We start from the raw sequence: 20,493 nt of genomic DNA, 5'->3' as shown, positions 1-20,493 counted from the left end.
CATTTAAGCAAGTAAATGTTCAATTAGGATGATTCTCTTGAAGTAAAAGTGTGTATATCCAGTAAATCCAGTATTATTTAATAACTATTATTCCTTTCCATCAGTGTATATACTTAACTATGTTTGCGGCAAGAACAGATAAGAAGGAATTGTTGCGAGATTTTTTTTTTAACCTTGGTTAGACCCTTCTTGGCAGTGCTGGCAGAATGGAACCCTACACAAATTACTCTGCACTAGTGAGGCTGAACCTGCAGTACTGTGTCGAGTTCTAAGCTCCCCAGTACAAGAAAGAGATGGACTTAACTGGAGGGGGTCCAGCACAGGGCAACAAAGATGATTAAGGGAATGGAGCATCTGTCATGGGAGGAGAGGACTTCAGCCTGGACAGGAGAGGGCTCGGGGGCAATCTTATGTACAATAAATACTTGATAGGATGCAATGAAGAGGAGGGAGCCAGCCTCTCCACAGTAGCGCCTGCTGACAGGATAAGAGGCAATGGGCACAAATTAAAACACAAGAAATTCCACCGGAACACACAAGAAAACACTTTTTTTATTGTGAGGGATGTCATACGCTGGCAGAGGTTGTAGAGTGTCTGTCTGCGGAGTTACTCAAAACTCAACTGGACACAGGCCTGGACAACCTGACATACATAAAAAAAAAAAGCGTATTTTTGACTGTTCTGTGCAAGCCAGCATTATACATATTTATTGTATAGAATCAAAATGGTGTTTCTGCCAGGTGTGGTTCTGTGTAGGATGTGCCAGCATCAAGTGTTGATAATCAGTAGCATAATCATCCTAGACAGTTTTAATTAGTAAGCAAAGTGTTTGGTTTCTGGTTCTTTTTTGAACAGAAGAACAATTAGCCTTACCTACTCTGTGACTAAATTCTTGGATTTGCTTTCCCATAGAACTGAGGTAACAGAAGGCACCTGAAGCTGTTTCTAGATGTTGTCCTGTTTGCTTTATGCAAGAAAGCGCACAGCTGGAGTTAGCATACTTTAAATTTACTCCCTCAGCTGTTTTAAGATAACCTTTACTTGTGGCGAGCCGGAACGTCTTCGCGCACACGGGCTGGAGGGGGGCCCCTCCCGCGGGCCCGCTGCAGCCTCCCCGGCGCTGTGCGGCACCGGCCCTGCAGCACGGCCGTAGGTACTGCTCCGGGCTGCCGGGAGAGGGGCGGAACTGAATGGCCCTCCTCGCCCCAGGAAGGCCGCGGGTCCTCGGCGCTGCCCTGCCGTCCGCCATGGGAGCGACCCGCAGCCTTCCGGGAGCCAATAGCGACGGGGCCGCACCGGCAGCTCCAGGCGGCCGAGGGTCCTCGCGTACGGCGGGGCAGGCCTCGCAGGCGGTACCGACCGGGGCCACTCGGCGGGCTATCTGCCTTGCCCTCGGCGCGGTCTCGGGCCGCGACCGCAGGTGCGGGCGCCGTGGGCAGTTATAGCAGGGCGCTGCCGGGCGCTGCTTCTTGCTCCGCCCCGCAGCACGATGCTCCTTCCGGTGCGGCCGGCGAACATGGTAGGTATCGCTCGCCGCGAAGGGGAGAGGGCCCGGCTCGGCGGGCCAGCGGAGCCCACGCCTTCGTCTTCGGGGCGACGCGCAGATTTACAGCTTTGCTCCGCGGGGCGGGAGGCCGGCGCGGGCTAGTGCGGTAGCGGCCGCCGTGGTGGCGTTGTGGCGCTCGCCGCTCCGGTTCCAGAGCGGACCCGGGAGCGCTCCTGCTGCTCGCTGCCCGGTCTGGGCCTGGGCCTGGCGGTGGCGAGGCGGCGGGCGCGGGGCCTGAGGAGCCCCGGCCGGGGCCTGGGCGGGGCGCCGCGAAGGGCTCCGGTTGATTTCTGGCGAATTGGTGACTTTTTTCTCAGCCTTATGAAAGGCTTCGCTTTCCCTGGGAAGGATTTAGCCAGACTGAAAAGTGACGATGTGAGATATAAAACCTGCCCCGTGTTCAAAGCAGACAGATGTCTGTGTGCAGTTACTGCTGCTGGTGCTGACTAACTGGTACCTGGCTGCTAAACCCTCTCGAACTGGCAACACGACTGACGTTTTGCTGGCACCTTTTGCAGGGGACGCCACAAAAGGACGTTATAATAAAACCCGATGCCCCGAGCACGTTACTTTCGGAGAAGCATGCAGACTACATAGCTTCGTATGGAACAAAGAAGGACGATTATGTAGGTATCTGTTTGTTTCAGTACAGCTGTTGTTTTACTAACAGTGATAGCAACCTTTATTTACTAGCTCAGAGTTAAGGGTTAGATGCATGCTCACGGGCTAATTGTTTCTTGCCCTGCAATCCACAGTATAAAAGAAGGGTGTCTTTGTTAATTTCCCTAGGTCTGTGATGAGTTTTGGCATGTATTATCTGAGCATAATCCTGAAGATTATCAGTTTAGCTCTAGAATTACTCTGAGACCTGGGAAAGGAACTGCTTGCTGCTTCTTTATCCGCTAGAAAGCACAGGGAGTATAGCTGCATTTACGTGTCGCTCTTTTGATGCGACAGCATACTGAATCTTGCCACAGCACTGCTTCATGCTTACTAGGTTCAATAAACACTTTATCTAGCATCAGTTTTATAGTCATAGGTTATCAGACGTAGCCCACAACAATAGGATTCCAGTTCCAGCAGGTGAAAAGCATTGATAACTGTTTATGTCTGAAGAAAAGTTGCAGTTATCTGTACCATCCAAAAAAGACCTCTAAGCACTATTGCTTATGATTGTTGCTCTTGTGCTTAAAAAATACTGCATGTAGAAAATAATGTTTATGAGTGGTATAGGTGATGTAATCAATGCAAGAGAATTCAATATGAGATTTCACTTCCTAATAATGCAACTTTAGGTTGTGGCAATTTCAGTGCTTGGAAGTAAGTTTCGTAAAATGTTGGACTTGTTATTTTCGAGACTAGTTGGGGTAGTAATTTGACTGGTAGTTTGGATGCCAGCATAATAACTGATGATCTGAAGTGAATTGGTGCCTAACTACTTGTATGTGTCAAAGTTGGCATTGAACTTGATGCTTTGAACTAGAAAATACAAGGGAGGAAGGGAAAGTAGTATGTGCTTGTACGCATGCGTGTGCATATACACACGTGCATGATGTACTGAATGTGCGTGAGTGGCTGATACGTAGTAAGTTGTTAATGGGATGGAAGATGTTTGACGTTATAAACTGTTTGTAAATGTTAACTAATATATTTTGACTATATTGATGATGTGCTTATCTGATTAAGAACTAAAATAATGCACTACTTAGGAATACTGTATGTCGGAGTATTTGAGGATGAGTGGTGTTTACTGGGGGCTGACAGCAATGGATCTCATGGGGCAGCTGCACCGAATGAACAAAGAAGAAATTCTGGCATTCATCAAATCATGTCAACATGAGTGTGGCGGAATAAGTGCCAGCATAGGTCATGATCCGCATCTTCTGTATACCCTCAGTGCTGTCCAGGTAAATTTAACAGGGTAATTTTAGAAAAAAACCTCCACATTTGTAATTAATGATTTTGATGACTGCAGATTTGCAAACCAGGTGCTGTTGGATGCCAGTGGCAAAAACTATTTCAGTACCATATTAAAAAAAAAATCTAATGGACAAAACTTTAGCATTTATCTGTATCATTTCCTAAAAGCATGTCAGATCTGGGAATGTTGTGCTTTTAATGATCGTTTAATGGTGACTGCATTCTTGATAAATTCTGTAACAGTCATCTTGAAATACTTCTTAGTTACAGGTTTTACTGGAGATTTTTTTAGATAATTTTGGATTTTAGAAGTTCTTAGTGCACATTGAGGTGAAAGATATGTACGACCAGAATAAGCATAAAGTTTTGGATTTTATTTTTTAATGTATATATTGCTATAGCATAATTATAATTATGCAATACTTATATAAACTATATATTTATGTAATATGTATAATTATGTGTAGTGTGTTTACACTTTAGTCCTATACAAAAGAAACATTGTAGTAGCCAATTCTTGTTGTGTTCCTCAAATCTGCTTTTTTTGTGTCTTAACTTAAAAACTTTAAAAAAAAAAACCTAAACCCTGAACATAATTTAAAAATTATACCAGTCTGTTGAGCATTTTATTTATTTATTTGGTGTGTACTCTTCCCCTGAGGAAAAAGTAATTCTCTATCCTAGTTTTTCACCGTAACTATCTCCATTATAGATTTTAATTTCTCATTATCTCGTGTCCTTTTCCCCCCCTCCCCACCCCTCTCTTCTCATGCAAAGAGTTGTGGAAAAAAAATACCAAAAAGGCTCAAATGCTTCTGAACAATTGCCTGATGGCTTGCGTAACGTATCGCTAGTCCAGTCGTACGGAAGCAGTCTTTAAATGGTGTTACAATTAAATAAGATAGCATCCTGTTTTAGGAAGAAAGTGTGTTCGATTTAAGGTGTTAGATTTGAAACCCTTAGGTAGGACAGAAGAATGCTGTTTTCTTGGGTCAGTGGTGAGTGTTGGTGTGTATGATCTGCTCTAAAGTTGATATTTATCACCGCTTTCGTTCTGGAATTACTCTGAGAACCAGGAAACTAAAGTTTCTTTAGGCTATGACGTTTGAGCTTTTCCAAACTATCCAGTCAACCTTCTTTCACAAATTCTAATCCGGTATAAGGAGAAGGGGATACAATTTGAGGTTGTTTACTTTTACAAATTAGAGATGTTAGTTCTTAAATAACCACTTTATGTTACTAGGAGATATTTTCATCCTAACTGAATGCAGCCATAGATCTGCGAAGCTGAAAAGCGTTAGCGAGTGCTGATGTAAAATTTTTGTGGTAAACTTAACCAGCGTGTCTTAATGAGCATGCGTATTCTTAGTGAACAAACACCGGTTAGTCCTATCTATGTATCCAGAATGTTTAAAGGCTCGTGTCACGTCTTCCTTTGATCACAATTAGTAGTACTTTGTTCAGATTCGCTTTTTAAGGAGCATGCTATGATTACATATTTTATGTTGGAGTTGTACATTCTTTTTTGCATTTCCATAAGACTTAAATTTTAGTTAACAATTGAAAGATTCCAGTTAACTCTAGGTGTTCAGAGTCACAGTTGCTGGTATTTTTCAGGATCGACATTACAATATTGCTTAGTTTCAACTATTCTTTCTATTATGCTACTTAAAATTAATTCTTAATTACTCTCTTTACAAATTATGCGAGTTATGAGTAAAACCACAAAGCCAGCTGGGGCTCAGGAACAGTATTGTTTTCACATGACATTGTCGTACGGGTTTGCTGGTTCACATCAGTGCTACCTCAGGAAACTTTGTATTCCCTACTATGACCTTTATTTTTCGTCCAGAATATATTGACTGTACAGTTTGTGTCTAATCATATTGTTCAGGCTTTTTCTTAAATTACTAATTTGGTTCTACTCGTTATATTTAAAAATTGAATGTAAATAAAAATCTTATAATTCAAAACTAATCATTGCTGACAGACTTGGACTGTAAGTGGTATTAGTAACTAATTGCTTAACTTACACTTGCACGTGTCTGAGTAGCAGAGTGAACACACTACAAATTTCTAAGTCTAGGATGTCATTATCCCAGTACAAAATTAACCATCAAAACTCTGCTCTACATAATGCTAACATAAAAACAAATAAACCTGAATACGTTTTTGAAAGGGGAGCCGGAAGTTGGAATGTAACAAAGCATGGAAGAGTTCAGCTTGAATTGCCTATACTTGCATTTGAGAATTTCTTGAAGTTTTTAGTCAGAGATAGATGAACTGCAGTGAATGAAATTTATTTTAATAAACCTTACCAAATAGTATTCACAGTCTTTTCTAAATTCCAGGATTTTTTAAAAATAATTTTTTAAAATTTTTGCCTCTCTTTGATTGTTACTGTGTCTTTTTTTTTCTCCAGATTCTTATATTATATGATAGTCTCCATGTTGTTGATGTAAATAAAATTGTAGAATATATACAGAGCTTGCAAAATGAAGATGGATCATTTGCTGGAGACAAATGGGGTAACTTTTAGATCTTTAAAATTTAGTGACTGGGTTGAGATGTGTAAGTCTGTGAACATAAGTTTCCTTGGATGGTCTTTTATGTGTTGTATGTGAACACTTTTGTGAGTTATAAAAAAGGAGGTGGTGTGAAGGACAGAGCTGCGTTTCATTCCTTTCCTAAATACTCTAAACTTCAGTTCCATTCTTGTATTAAAAATGAATTGTCCAGCTCTTAAAGAAGATAACCTTTGGGCGTTTGTAACTTAACAGTACTTTGCTACACTAGGTATGCTATTCCATAAGGAATGTTTTATGCTTGCTATTTAATGGCAGTCAGTTATGAACTTTATCCATGTCAGCTGTGAAAGCATCTTTCACTGTATGGGAATGAGAAAAACTGGTTTTGTGCTCATTAGCTTCTGTTTCGGCTTGTGGATTTCTTAACGTGATAAGTCTTGCATTGGTTTGACCAAAAAAAAAAGAATGTTTGCAACTGGGTTCAATTTTAAATTTTTCACTTCAGGTATAAATTGCTCAGAGTTTGTGCTAAGGGAGTTATGTTGGTATGGACTTGCCGATCAATCGTTCTACTATAGGTGTAGCATTTTTGGTTCAGCTTCCAGGTATAAATATGCAAAAAACCCCTTGCAACTTTCATCAGTCTTTCTCTGAAAACAAAAATGGCTTCTACTTCTGCTCAGATTTAAGGCAGATCAAGAGTCATTTCCAAGTAGTATTGAGTCCACTGCTCTGCAATTATCTAGTAGAGCACTACAGATAAACTCTAAAACTATGTAGTTGTTTCTAAATTACCGCTAGTTGAATTAATTTGGATATATGTATGACTATACACCAGCTCAAAATGAGTTGTTCACTTTTATGCGCAGTAAACATACAGATCAATTGTAATGTACACTTTCTAAATTACTGAAGAAGTAATCCATGGGCTGGAAAAGGAAACAGTGCGGGGGCAGTTTTTGGCTGATTTTTCTTGTTCAGTGTAAAACCTAGTATTTTAACATTTTGTTCCACATTTTCAGTGGTGATTTAAATGTATTTTTGTTGTTGTTAATAGAAACATTCTTATTTCATTCCCTTCCCTCTACATTCTAGGAGAAGTAGATACAAGGTTCTCCTTCTGTGCTGCAGCAACTCTTGCACTTCTGGTAAGTCCTAAATGATTACTTGCACGAGTACAGAATCTTCTCTTTGGTACTGCTGAATTTTCTGTAGTTAATGAGCTTGGTAGAATATAAAGGACATTGGTTGCTTTTCTGACTTGCAGGGAAAACTGGATGCTATTGATGTGCAGAAAGCAGTAGAATTTGTCTTGTCCTGTATGAACTTTGATGGAGGATTTGGTTGTAGACCAGGTTCTGAGTCACACGCAGGACAGGTGAGTTTTTCTTGATATGGAAATGTTTTAAATTAGCAAGCATCATATACTGCCTATACCTGTGTATTTTGCATAATTATGGTGAGCGATGCCATAGCCAGGATTCACCTCAGCACATGGAAATACTAGAGGTATTTTGTTGAGAAACAGTGTTGGTTTTTTTCTACCCCTCCCTTTTTTTTTTTTTTTTTAAATCAGGAAAAAAAAATGGTACATATACCCTGTGTACCAGTTTTATCTGCAGTAGCATTGCCCATACGGGCTAAATGGCTAGACGGTGTTCAAGGAAGTCGGATTAAGAGGCTGAACCCACTCTGTTCACAGCTGGCATTTCTTGTGAGGGTTAGATAGGTTGTACTTAAAATGCTGTGAAGGGCAACTCCTTCGCCTGCACAGTAGTTCAAAATTTATCTGGGAATATCACATTTATTTTGCAGTATTCTTGGATGGGCACATCCCTGTGATGTGTGCTTTTGTTGAGTGTTTTGTTGGCTTTTTCGGAGTGTGTTTTATTAGGAAGAGGCAATTATGAGCAGGCTTCAGTTGATACTCTGGTTTCTTGCCATGTGCGCTTGGCTGCTTTCTTAGTGACCGCATGAAACATGACCAGAGTGTGCTGTTGCACTGTAAATGTTATTTCCCAGGAAAAAAAGAACAGAAATTAATCAATGCACATACGGCACATTGAAAGTAAGCCTGATGTGACTAAGTGTATGTGGGACTACCAGGACAGTTAACGATCAGGGTTAACCTGTTTCTGCAAGAGAATTCTTTTGGTCTTTAGTTGCTGTCCACAAGCCTTAGATTAAGAGGCACATACAGGAACAAACCATAGGCTGGATGCAAAATTGTCATAAAGGCCATATCCAGCCCACAGAAATCAGAGTTTGAGTACTCTGGCTTGAGAGTGTTTTTTAAAATAAAACTGTATGTCTCTGCCTGATCTTTTTCCAAACTTTGCATTGATGTCTTATATTAGTAAAATTTTACTGTTCTGTAATTACATTGTGTAACTGGTACTTTTATACAAAAGCAACTGAAACAATAACACACTTTTTTCTAATGAAAAAGTAAAACTCACTTGAAACTAAAAGTTGAAATGTGTGCTTATTTTGTATTGTGTTTGTATGACTGCATTTCTGCTTTGACATCTTCCTGCATTTAGTCTGCTAAACTATACTTAGTTTTCAAATACACAAAAAATTTATGTCTGTAATTTTAGATCTATTGTTGCACAGGATTTCTGGCTATAACAGACCAGTTGCATCAAATAAATGTCGACTTGCTGGGTTGGTGGCTTTGTGAACGTCAGTTACCTTCTGGAGGTCTCAACGGACGACCAGAGAAGGTATCGGGTGGCTTCTTCTGCTTGTTCACACCTCAGTAGAGATGATTTTTTCTAAAACTGAAGTACTTCTAGAAAATGTCATGGCTTCTAGGAACTATTTAGTAAACTTTTCAAAGAAGTCAGGCCTTCATTTTGATTCTTCATTTTGTCACTAACACTTGCCATGCAGTCCTTAGCTGTGCTTAGTTTGAGTCCTCAGTTTAGGAAAGTACACATACTGAAGTATGTCTTGCTGACCACTTGAACCAGTATCCTGTTAAATCAGGGCTTGAATATTTTCCTACATTTGGAATGATCTCTGCCGTAGTATTTGTACAAAACCCACTGTTTTACTGGATCTAAATCGTAGGTGTAATAGTGTTCACCCTAGGAAATTGTGTAACCTAGAATAATCCCACTGGCAAATAGGTAACCAGCAGACTTTTTTTTTTTTTTTTTGAAGAAAAGAAAAAAAAAAAAAAAAAAAAAAAAACAAAAACTGGTTGATATGAAGTGCTCCTGAAAAAGGTGCTGTGTTTTTTTAGCCTCTCCTACAGCTGGTGAAGGCTGTTTCAAAATCACATCCTTGTGGTTTTGTTTCTTGAAGAAGGGAAGAGGTTTGAAAAAGAGACCTTCCCTTCCTGAAAAAGGGAAGTCCTCTGAAAAGAGACTGCATCTGACAGCTTTCTTCTCTCTTACCCAAAAACTCTTTTAAGTGTTGTTTCTCTGCCAACGGTATTATGACAGCACACCTAGTAATTTGCAGCATCACCAATACATTTTGCAACTTCATGTTTAAAACAAAATCAAGTAACAATCTGCTTCTCTGCTTCCCAGTTACCTGATGTATGTTATTCATGGTGGGTGCTAGCATCTTTGAAGATGATTGGTAGGTTACATTGGATTGACAGAGAGAAACTGCGCTGTTTTATTTTGGCTTGCCAGGATGAGGAGACTGGAGGATTTGCAGACAGACCAGGAGATATGGTAAATAATCCTTTACTGAATAAAACATACTTAATTGAAAATTTCAACTGAAAAAGTATGTTTTCTCGTTTGAGTGTAACTCAACTCATGATCCAGGTGTAAGCGTTTTGTAGAGCTTGCAGTTTACTTTGAAGGAAAGAACAGAGTAGGGTTGCTTTCAAAGGCTTAGTTGTGGAGCACGTGTTTTATGTTGCACTTGCACCGTAGTATTCCCCACTGAAGTCAGTTGCCATTCCTTACAAATTCTGGTTTGGTTCCTGTAACACATGCCACGCAAATCATTTCTCACAAGACCACTTGGAAGATCTCTGTAAAAATGTTTGGTGCGGGGGTGTTTGGGATGTGCGGGTTATCTGGGGATTTGTTTTGTTTTGTAAAATAATAAGCAAACTAGACTCCAGTGCAGGTTAAGTAGTCTTCAACTCTCTTGGTGGTTTTGCCTGATCTGAATGAGTCGTAAGGTTTTATTAAGAATCCTTATACACTAACTTTTATTCTGTGCCAGCCCAGCCACTGAATAAATGCTCTTACTGACATTTGTCTAGGTGAGGGAGGAAGCAGCTTTTGTCATAACATTATGAAGAAGCTGGTGGTATGGATTTTCTGCTTGGTTGAGAGACCAATTACGGTTTAGCTGGTCTTGTTCTCTCTGGTTTCAAGCGGAATTAATTGAGATTGTCCAGGTAAAACGGCAAATAAAGTTTGTATCTTTTAAGGGTGCTGGACAGATAAAAGTATTATGAGACCTCAGTGCAATTCCTATAGAACACTTGGCTGCTTATTTGTCAACTGTCAAGGGGGAAGTCTTAGCTAGTTTTATTGATGCTGGCCACGTCTTTCCCTTTCGTCACAAATGCATTAAAAACTGATGTAACTTTCTATTTCTTTGCAAGCTGATAAATGATTCGCAGTTGGGGGAGGCAGATAAATCTCTACTCTGGTCTGTCATTTGCAAAGTGTTCTGGTGTTCTTAAAATGGGAAGGTTTTTGTATTTCTAAGGAGCTTACAGAAAGACTTTTTCCCTTTTCAGAATTCTCCAAGAAAAGCCTAACACTTAAAGTCTTAATGCTTTTCTGGCTTCAAGATTAAACTTGAGCTGTTTGTCTTGCTGGCAGAGCAACTGTGCAGAGCCTTTCCTCTGTATCTAATGCAGGCACCTTTGGGAGAGTTTTTGCATATTATGTTAGCAGTCATTTTGTATTATTTTTACTCATTGAAGTGGATGCTGACATAGAAATGTTGATGGCTGCAGGTTTTTGCTTTGTTCCTGCAAAAACTGATTCCTAACAGATCCTGTTGTTTTGGGGTGGGTTGTGTGTGTGTGTGGGGTTGTTGGTGTGTGGGTGTGTGTTTGGGTTGTTTTGTTGGTTGGTTTGAATTAGTTTGGTTTGGCTTTTTTTTGGGGGGGTGGTTTTGGTTTTTTTGGGGGGTTGGATTTTTTTGGGGGGAGGTATTTAGTTTTTGTTTTGTTTCTTAATTAGTTCTAGGTTCTAATATTTTGATTTGACACTGTGATTGTATTTCAGGTTTTGAACCACTTGACAATAAGGCAGCTCTGTTATCTTTTTTTAAGTTCCAAGCAGTTAGTTCTCAATAACTTCACTTAGTAGCTGTACTTATTAGCTCTTAGTTGTAATTCAGCAGGTTTTTCCTTTTTTATTTGCTTTAAAGAAAATTGCAGAAAGGAGCAGGCAACATAGCAGTAGATACTTGTTCTAGGAATCTGGGTTTCCCTGAACGTACATATTGTTCATCAGGAGGCTGAATATGTAACTTGATTTGCATGCTTCCCCTTGGGAACTGTCTCCCCTTCTGGTCCTGTCCATCTACAGAAGTAAATTCTGCCTTGCCATTCCTAAATTGTATAGGTGTTGGGTTTGGTTTTGGTTTTTTTTGGTCGGGTTTTTTTTCTACATACTTATTTATTTTACCCCTCCTCTAATGGCCCATGTACTCATTCTGGACAGGAGCAAGTAAACATGCGTGAGCTTTGACCACACCTGTGATGTTGCCAAACCATTGAGGAGCAAGACTTCCCGTGCTAGTGTAGTTTGAACCTTCTAGGCTGTGATCAATGGTTGGAGATCCTGTATATGGCTGTTATCAGCTTAGTTTACTGCAGCATAGAACCCTTGCAATGAGATCCAGAGGTTCCACTAGTGCAAACAGGATATACACTGCACCAGACAGCACAGGTACTTTCGGATAGGATTTTGTAGAATGGCTAATTAACTCCACTGACAGGATGCTTTTGTCATGAGACTTCATAGTCTATTGCAGTTATGTGGTGATAGCTGCTTTTAGGGAAGGTTCGTACAGTGAAGGAGTACTTGCATACCAAATAACTGCTCCTGTCTCCTCTGGTTTTTTCTTCCTTGTATTTTTTCCTTTCATTTTCTAGCACAGTAGTTTGCTGCTCTCCTCTCAAGGCTTTACAGCACAGCTGTATTCAGACACCATTAAAGAGTATTACAATGTTGCTGAAGAGCAAATGGGGAATTTATGGAAGTGGTACTTGTAGATGATCAAATTTACTTTTAAAATTTTTATTATCTTAGCTTCTGCTACCCTATGACACTGCATGCTAATGGAGACATATGAGTGCTTCCTGCTAAATTCAGAGTTGAAAATCATCTTAGCAGCAATCGACAAACATTGAGTAAATCGTAGTATTGTAAATGCATGCTGTGGAAACTGTCTTGCCTGTCGGCACAAATGAAGGTTTGTTTGGTTGCATTGTCTTCTCCATCCATGGAGATTTGCTTGCTAGCAAACAAAAGCTTCATTCCATACAAACGAAAAGCTGATTGACTTTTGGAAACAGACACAAACTTTCTTTCTTCTCCCAGGTGGATCCATTTCACACCTTATTTGGAATTGCTGGACTATCTTTATTAGGAGAAGAACAAATTAAGGCCGTCAATCCTGTCTTTTGTATGCCAGAAGATGTCCTTCGAAAAATAAATGTACAGCCTGAGCTTGTGAACTAAGCCTCGAAGAGACAAAAGGTTGATATGCCCAGTTGCTTTTGTTTTACTGATTTAAGTCATCTTATCTCTGAAACTGTTAGCATATTCTTATTTGAGATGCCTTTACATTATGAAAGTAAAGCAATAGGTTTACTGTGGACTTTGTCACTTTGTAAACTGTATCAGAACAGGCTGGTTCTAAGAATCTGAGTGTAATGTGGTCTTGGTTGTATATAAGAGATGTAGAAACATTTCTAATCTGTATCTAAATATATGGGCCTTTGCATTTTTTTTTTAATATTCAAGTCAAAGCAATAGTGTGAATGCTTAATTTTTGTATCAGCTGTGCTCGCATCTGTCTTTACACAAGCATGTTTTGGTGGTGGATCACACAAAGCACTTTAAAAGAATATGAAAAAAACCCCAGCCAGCAACAGCAACAACAACAAAAAACAGCACAGCCAACAACAACATAAAACACCAAACAAAACCCTACTTAAGCCATGCACTTAATGCCACACGCTTGTGTATTTAATTCTGCCTGTTTGTTTGCCATCACTTTCATATAGTGAGAAAGAAGCTTTTTCTTCTGATAGTAATTGAGACCAGTGAAAACAAAGATTATGGTTCCATTAAGTGTATAAATGTCTTCATTTATTGATGAGTCCCTTAGACAAAATTTCGCTGATATTTTAAATAGAGCATACCTTGAATATGTATAGTGAAAATTGCTAACATTAAGCATTCAAGAGAAGGTCTCCATAGGACAATGACTTGTAACTTAATATAGAGTTGATCCTAAATTTGTTGCTGGTTTGAAATCCTGCTTTCGTAGCTTTTAAGACTATAATTGCCAACACTTGATTGTGGTATAATTGAGAATAAAACTAGCCGTGGAAAATACTTGGTCTCTGAAGGATGAAGTCCTTTTTGTCCTCACAGAAGCCCTAAAATTACCTCTTAACTTACATTCCACACACCCTGGCTGAGACTGAATGGTATTCCAGTTGAAATATACAGTAAAAGGTAATCATGAAGGGGAGGAAGTCTCTGATAATCTCTGTACTTAATGAGGGTCTAAAAGTTGTTTCAAACACAGTTTTAAAAGCCACCTGGTTAGTTTTATCCAGCCTATTCATGTTAGTAGAGAGTAAGATAGAACTGGACAAAGTAACTTTTTGGTAGACCTTTACTTGTAGAGAATTTCAAAGAGAATGTGTATTCGAATGCTCACGTATTTCTAATGAATTTTTTTTAAGCCTTCTCTACAGACTTTTGGATAAGGTAAAAACCCTACTCTCTTTAGCTGATGAATTCTCTGGTCAAAGCCTTGAATTAATTTCTTTTTCAAGGTTTGGAAAAAAGTTACAGTAGGCTTTGTGTTGAGTGCGAGGGAATGAGAGCACTCATCAGGTTTTATTTAACTGTAAAGTGTCATGGAAAATTTTAAAATAAATTTTTCTCATTTCAGGTTACCTTTGCAAGCGCCACTTCTTTTCATCTAAGGAAAGACTGTTCAGTACATAGGAATTTGCCATTTTTTCCATGTTGTATAGACAAAATAGAATCCTCTTCAGAATTTCCAGTCTAGTATAGAGGGTGACACCCTGGGAATTAATATGTGGGTGATACTTCATGGCAGTGTAGAACACTTCACTGTAGGTTGAAATCCTATTAATATTGGAGTTTTTCTCTGAAGAAGGTCTGGGCAACTTCATTTCCTAAGTCAGCGGGGATTTGTGGTGATCTTAAAAGATTATAGGTTAAAAAGGGAGTGACTGTGCACAAACAAAAAACTTCTTTAAAATATTCTTCCATTCTTTACATCAGGTCTTTTTAAATACTGTAGAGAGTCATCACAATTTTTCTTATGCAAAGAAAAATCACATTTTCTTTTAAATGTACTGTGAAAAATATAAGTTGCCCAGTGTGTCTATGTTAATTATTATTGTCTACCTCTGTTTTGTTAAAAGTACTGATAAGATTTTTATTTTCTGAGCTTATGTAGGTAGAAACTTTGCTGTAATTAATCTACTTTTCTCAGTCTTCAGTTACAGGTCCTTTATTAAAGGCTTTCAGAAATTTGTACTTTCATAACATTTTTTTCTCAATGGAAATATTTCTATGGAAAGATCCTGACATCTTAGTACTTGATCTGAAGTACTGTAGTGTAACCAATATTCCCAGCAATAAATTTTGCAAGATGCTGTGTGAGAAATTGCAAAAGAATAATGAATGATTCAGGTACATAAAATTGTGTGTCTGTAGATATTTTTATTAAAATAAAATCTGTACATGCATGGGGAAATCAACAGCCATTCTGTTACCTTCTAAGAACATGGTCAAGTCCAGAGATAACGTGGTTTATTCCAAAGGTGTTTCCTTTCAGTTTTGTTGAGACAGCTTGGTTAGTTGAATTCCGCTATATGATTTGTGACCATAAGGAAGGAAGGTGGAAGATTGACATTCCTTTTGTTTCTGCTTTTTTCGCCATACACTTGGATTTCTGTCAGAGAAGAGGAAAAGGTGTAACACCAGCTTCAGGAGTCTGAATGCACATGGAAAGTTCAGTGTAGGACTCGACATTGAGGATAGTGGCAGTAACTGGAATAGGCACCTGCTGCCTTCCATCCTTTGCTCTGCAGTGAAATTGAAGTTTCTGATGCTCAGATTTTTAAAGCTGACTGATGACGCTCAGTGCTGGGAGTGCGTCCCTGTTCTCGGAGGCTGAGGGCAATGCCTTTCAGATACCGGCTGAGGAGCTGCAACTGACAGCATGTCTACTGCGAAGCTGGGCAGCCATCAAACTACAACTGTCCACAAAGACTTGTGGCCTAGTAAAGCCTGGCTTCAGTTTGGAGCGTTTTTTAATGCAGGTGTATTAAGTTCGAGAGACAAAATGTCTAGTCAAAATGTTAATTGAAACAGTTTGTGGTGTGTATTACATGCTAATATACAAAGCAGTGTTAGTGTTCTACTAAAACGTGCATAGGAGGATATATATTTAAGACAATTCTAGATGTAAACAAGCTTTAGGGGTTTTATTGGGATCTGTTGGGATCTAAACTCTTGAGCAAGGGGAAGATGTCTGTGAAGCTCCTGCTAAAACAGCCTCTGAATGTTGAAGAATGAATGTGGGACAAAATATGTTTAAATGCTTTATGCATGTTTTAAAGAGCATAGCAGGTAATTTCTTTGAGTTCCCATGTCACCCTTTTGTAGCAAAAAAAGATAGGCTTGTAACGAAAGCCTCCTTATGTGTAATAAGAAACTGTCCATTGTTACTTTAGGTAGAAGGCTAACGATTCTTAGAATGAGCCCCTGCCACACATCATGATAACAAGGAGGAGCTATGAGACACTTCAAGGTCCTTATGTACAGACTTTGCAGAAAGGGAGGATACTCATTGCCTCCAGCAGCATCCTGATCTTCCTGAGGCACATAGCGAACAATTACCAACACCGAAATATTGAGAAACTAGGGGAAAGGGAATTCGGCCCAGGGTCCCCACCACCACCCACCCATAAGCCCCCTACCCAAATTATAGCACCTACATGAAAGACAGAGGCGGAGAAAAGAACTGAGCTGGTCTTCTAGTTTGCATACTAGGTGAAGAAATAGGAACCAATTATTGTATTTGTCATCTTTGTAACACTTGTGTATAAATATGACAAGAGAACCAGCGTCAGGTGTGCCTGAGGTGAGGAACTCTCCTCCTGACCCCCAGCGCTGCAATCAAAGGAAACGCCTGCTTCTTCGCGCTAAATTGGCGCTAAGGAGTTTTCTTTCTTCCCGAATTTCGGTGACGCTTTGACTAATTGCATATTAATAGTGACACTTGTTGCACGCTCAGCAGCTCTGTTCGCTATTGTACCGTTTAGAGCTGCACTAGTAACTGCAGCTTTACAGTTTTTCCTTTAACCCCCGAACGCCGCCTCGGCCCGGGCCGGGGGAGCGGACCTGCAGCCCCCCGCCGGGCTCCCGGCACCGGCCCCCCGCGCCATTGCGTCACGAGGCGGCAGGCGCGCGGCAGCGCTGCCGGCTCTGGGGTAGGTGGTGGGCGGTCGTGGTCTGCGTGTGAGAGTTGTGCACATGCGCGGGAGGACGGCGTTTGCCGCCATTTTGGGAGGGGGCGGTGGCGGCGGTTTGGCTGTTGTCACGGAGCCTCAGGTGGTGCCCGTTGTGGGCCAGGTGACGATGTTGAAAGAAAGCAGTAAGGCGAGCGCATGTAGACGGGCGGCCGCCTCAGAGTCCTATACGGGCCGCAGCTCTTCCACGTCGGGTTTGGATGGGCGAGTGGAGCACACACCCCGCTATACCCTTGGGCTGCTGCAGACGCCGCGCAGCACGGCGGACAGCACCGGCGACTGTTCCGGAGGTGGGGTGAGGCCGAGTAGCTCCAGCGGGGAAGGCCTCGCCCCCAGCCGGGCTGCCGGTGGTAGCAGGGTGAAGCCGCCAGTTCCTGGAAGAGGAGGTGCGGTGTTGCGTTTCCATTCCTTTCCTGTGTTCTCCTGCCCGCTTTGCTTGGGTCGAGCTTTGAAAGAGCTGTTACAAGCGGTGCTTGCACTGAGAAGGAGGCAGCAGCATCTGCTCATCTTAGTGACCCCTTTTTTTCGTTCATCCCGTCAGAACAATGGTAGTCGTTTCTCACATTTCTTTTAAATAAATCTTTATTATTTTCTTTACGTAAGCTTTTGAGATCGCAGTATCTGAGTTCCCTGTTGGGGTCAATGAACTGGTTTGAATTGCAACACAATATTTGCTTTACTAGACACCTGAATGACATTCAGTTGGTTACGGGTTTTGGTTTTGTGTTGGTTGGGTTTGGTTTGGTTTGGGTTTTTTTGGCCTGGCCTTTGAAATAGTTTTAAGCGCTGTTATCCATGACATGTTGTAAGACTTGTGGTCTTACAATGCAGCACTGCTGTTAGCCATCTTTACGTAAAGCTGCTGTTAACACCAGTCTCCTGGCTCCCTTCTAAGGACGAGACCCCTCAACAACTCCTGCATACTGAACACGTGTGCATCAAGTTTGGAAGACTTTATCGTACTATCCAAGTCTGTATCTTGACAGGCAGAAAAAAAATGTTTCAAATGGTATTTTATTCCAGTGGAAAAAACTATAAGAAGAATTGGAAATTCTTTTAACGCTTGCTGAAGTACATTCTGAAGTATGTACATCTCCATTATGCATAAATCGGGAAGAACGTAACATGGTTTTGGATAATGTACATCATCAGTCAAGAATCCTAAAAAAAACCCCACCGAAACAACAAACCGCCAAAACTTAGAGTGCTAATTGGAGTAGGGCATAACTTATTTGTTAAATGTTGTTTTTGAAAATAGATGGTTTGGTTCATCCGATCTTTAAAATTACTTCTTTCCCCATGTTATGCCAGATTCAGTACATTCTAAGATAATAGCAAAGTCTCTTCTGCCAAGCTTCCGAGTTAACTTATGCAAACTATAGGCAAATGCTATTTTTATAAACCATCTATATGCATTGCAATGCTGATTGTCCACTCCTCAAAAACATTTCAGTCTGAACTAATGTTGGGTTTTTTTCAGCTGCCAAAGTCAGTTTTGTAAGATTTAAAAAAAAAAACCACAAAACAAAAACCCCAAACAACAAACAGAAAACAAACCACCTAGTACTGTAAGTATTTTTGTACTAACCATGAGAAAATGTCATGCAGTTAGTGGGTCATTTGAGAACACTACCGAAGTATTTTGTCTTGTAGATCCGTTTTTAAGGTAATAGAAGTAACAGAAACATTTGGGTTTGCATGTCTCTTAATACCTGGAATTTTTTAAGTTTTAAATGGAAAAACTCTGTTTATATTTCAAATCATCTTAAAAAGCAGTTATCCAAGCTAGATTAAGGATGTGATGTTGGCTTTGGTAATCTCAAGAGAACTGAAAGTAAGTAAAATACTTTAAATAGCTTAAAGAATTATCTGAGAAAAAGAGATTTTGCAGGACTTAAAAATGTAGGTAAGTCTTAAGATGTGTGTGTAAAAGAAACTGCAGATGACAAATACACCCTGGATGATTTTATGATTTCTGAAAGTTGAACCCCATAAATTCAAAGGGAGATCGTTCTCAAGCAGAGGAGTTCTTAAGCATGATTCTTTGTGTTCTTTTATTGTCCTTTTTAAAAAGAATGTTCAGCTTTTAAAGATTTTTTTTCTCTCTTTCTAGTAAGAAAAATAAAGGTTTCTAAGCAGTATATTTCTATATTGCTTTCTGAATAAAAAATGGCTGTGTGTTTTCAGTTAAATGATATGCAATTTAGTGTGTTTGTTTTCAAAAGTGAATTTTTTTCCCCCCCTCTCCTCAGAATCACATTTTGGGGACAAAAGTTCTTGTGTAGAAAATGCTAGCACATTGAATCTCACGAGTTCTTCTTCAATGCGAGACCTGAATAGTACACGTATAGGAAAAACACCCCTCTCTTCTAGTAGATCTGTTTGCAGAAGCCATACCCCACTTATGGGATATTCAGGTAAGATTAACAGCTCTTAAAGGAAATAGTCCAATGTTGTTATATTACATATACTTTATCTTTTAATGTGATACAGTAAGATACTGAAATATATTCAAAACACAAAACAATGTGTTTTGTACTACAGAGGATGCCTGCCAATGAAAGATGCTTAAGGGAAAATACTAATTTAGGTGCTGAGTAGGTGTTTTCATATTGCAACCTCTTACCAATTTGCATTCATATGTAAATTATCAATATGGTTAGAATTTAGACTTTTTTCAAATTGTCCAAAATTTAATTGTTTTTGTGGACATGCTGGTTTGTGTGGTGACTGAACTGAAGAGCCCAAATTTATGTACATTCTTAATCAGGGTTTCTTTTATGCTTGTAATATGTTGTGCATCACATATCACGATGTTATTCTCAGGATTCTTGATGCAAGTCTTATGCATTTTATGCTGGCATCTTCAAAGGTGTAGAGCAGTAGATCTTCAGAAGAACGCTTACACAGTAGCTCATTGGGTGTACATTTTGCAGTGCTGCTTATGGTCGAAGTTGTCTTACAGGGTAGGGTACTGATGCCTTGTGCCATGTTATGTGTATCTGTGAGCTCTGGTAATGCCGAAGTAATGGGATTCAAAGTTAGTTCTTTCACAGTCTGACTAATCATTACCAGTTTAGTCTTAGTGTTCTTAAAGTTATTTAATGGTATTTCTCTGAAGCAATTACATTGTTTAAAATTTGATTTAAAAAAACCAAAAAAACCATTCCTGCTAAGAATTCAAATTGACTCTCCACTTGCTACTGAATTGAATTATGGTTTTGCAAAATGTACGTAACATGAAGTCTGTAATTTCTTACAGCTGTTGTGATATGTGGTTTTCTTTGTGACTACTCCAGGAATTGGGGAATCACAGGCACTATGGTGTTGAAACCCACAGAGCAGATGTCTTTAGACTTTAAGCAACTTAACAATGAGAAAACCCCCACATTTTCAGTTTCTTTTGATTTTACATGTGTTTGTAGGTATATATGTTCTTATGTGTATGTATATATATTTGTTTATGCTTGCTGTATTGTATGTGACATTCTTTGATCTGTCTTTCATTGATCTGTATTGAAGACAGCATATCCAGAATATCATTCTGAAGAACATTGGTTGGTCACTATATTTTTTTAGTGTGACAAACTGAAAAACTAACCATCTTCCAAATAAAATTTGTGTAATTACCATACCTCATCTAAAATACGTATTATTATCTTAATCTTTTAGTTGCTTGTAAAAGAAAAGTTAATATTGTGATCAGCTGATGATTATGGGCCAGGGGATATTCTGAGTAGACGATTCA

The 20,493-nt window shown here is 39.7% G+C and overlaps 2 protein-coding genes and 1 non-coding gene across 6 annotated transcripts in view; all 3 read left to right on the top strand.

Annotated features, from left to right (window-relative positions):
• The first annotated feature begins 1,146 nt into the window (after window positions 1–1,146).
• Window positions 1,147–20,379, top strand: RABGGTB (Rab geranylgeranyltransferase subunit beta). 4 transcript variants are annotated; one of them, XR_012836461.1, is made up of 11 exons: window positions 1,395–1,520; window positions 2,066–2,173; window positions 3,257–3,454; window positions 5,890–5,995; window positions 7,091–7,143; window positions 7,263–7,373; window positions 8,596–8,721; window positions 9,538–9,687; window positions 12,538–12,696; window positions 18,998–19,162; window positions 20,008–20,379. XR_012836461.1 is itself a non-coding variant. In XM_075759089.1 (10 exons), the coding sequence occupies exons 1-9, from the start codon at window positions 1,491–1,493 to the stop codon at window positions 12,676–12,678; spliced, it is 1,023 nt and encodes a 340-aa protein (XP_075615204.1). In that variant the 5' UTR covers window positions 1,395–1,490; the 3' UTR covers window positions 12,679–12,696; window positions 14,129–14,969. The 4 variants fall into 4 exon arrangements, 3 of the variants coding, with proteins under 3 accessions (XP_075615205.1, XP_075615204.1, XP_075615203.1); XM_075759089.1 differs by lacking the exons at window positions 18,998–19,162; window positions 20,008–20,379 and adding an exon at window positions 14,129–14,969; XM_075759088.1 differs by lacking the exons at window positions 18,998–19,162; window positions 20,008–20,379 and having other exon boundaries at window positions 12,538–14,969.
• On the top strand, window positions 2,336–2,418 carry LOC142602852 (small nucleolar RNA SNORD45). Its single transcript, XR_012836671.1, has one exon. It is a non-coding gene; the product is annotated as a small nucleolar RNA SNORD45 (small nucleolar RNA).
• The window catches only part of MSH4 (mutS homolog 4), a 34,053-nt gene continuing 30,339 nt past the window's right edge, over window positions 16,780–20,493 (top strand). Inside the window, exons 1-2 of the mRNA XM_075759087.1 lie at window positions 16,780–17,131; window positions 18,998–19,162. Coding sequence (XP_075615202.1) covers window positions 16,855–17,131; window positions 18,998–19,162 — 442 coding nt within the window. The 5' untranslated portion in view covers window positions 16,780–16,854. The remainder of the gene's footprint in view (window positions 17,132–18,997; window positions 19,163–20,493) is intronic.

The sequence above is a fragment of the Balearica regulorum genome, chromosome 8, assembly GCF_011004875.1.
Source record: "Balearica regulorum gibbericeps isolate bBalReg1 chromosome 8, bBalReg1.pri, whole genome shotgun sequence".
Classification (NCBI taxonomy): Eukaryota; Metazoa; Chordata; class Aves; order Gruiformes; family Gruidae; genus Balearica; species Balearica regulorum.
The sequence above is the reverse complement of the archived record's forward strand: the minus strand, read 5'-3'. Positions and strand labels throughout refer to the sequence as shown.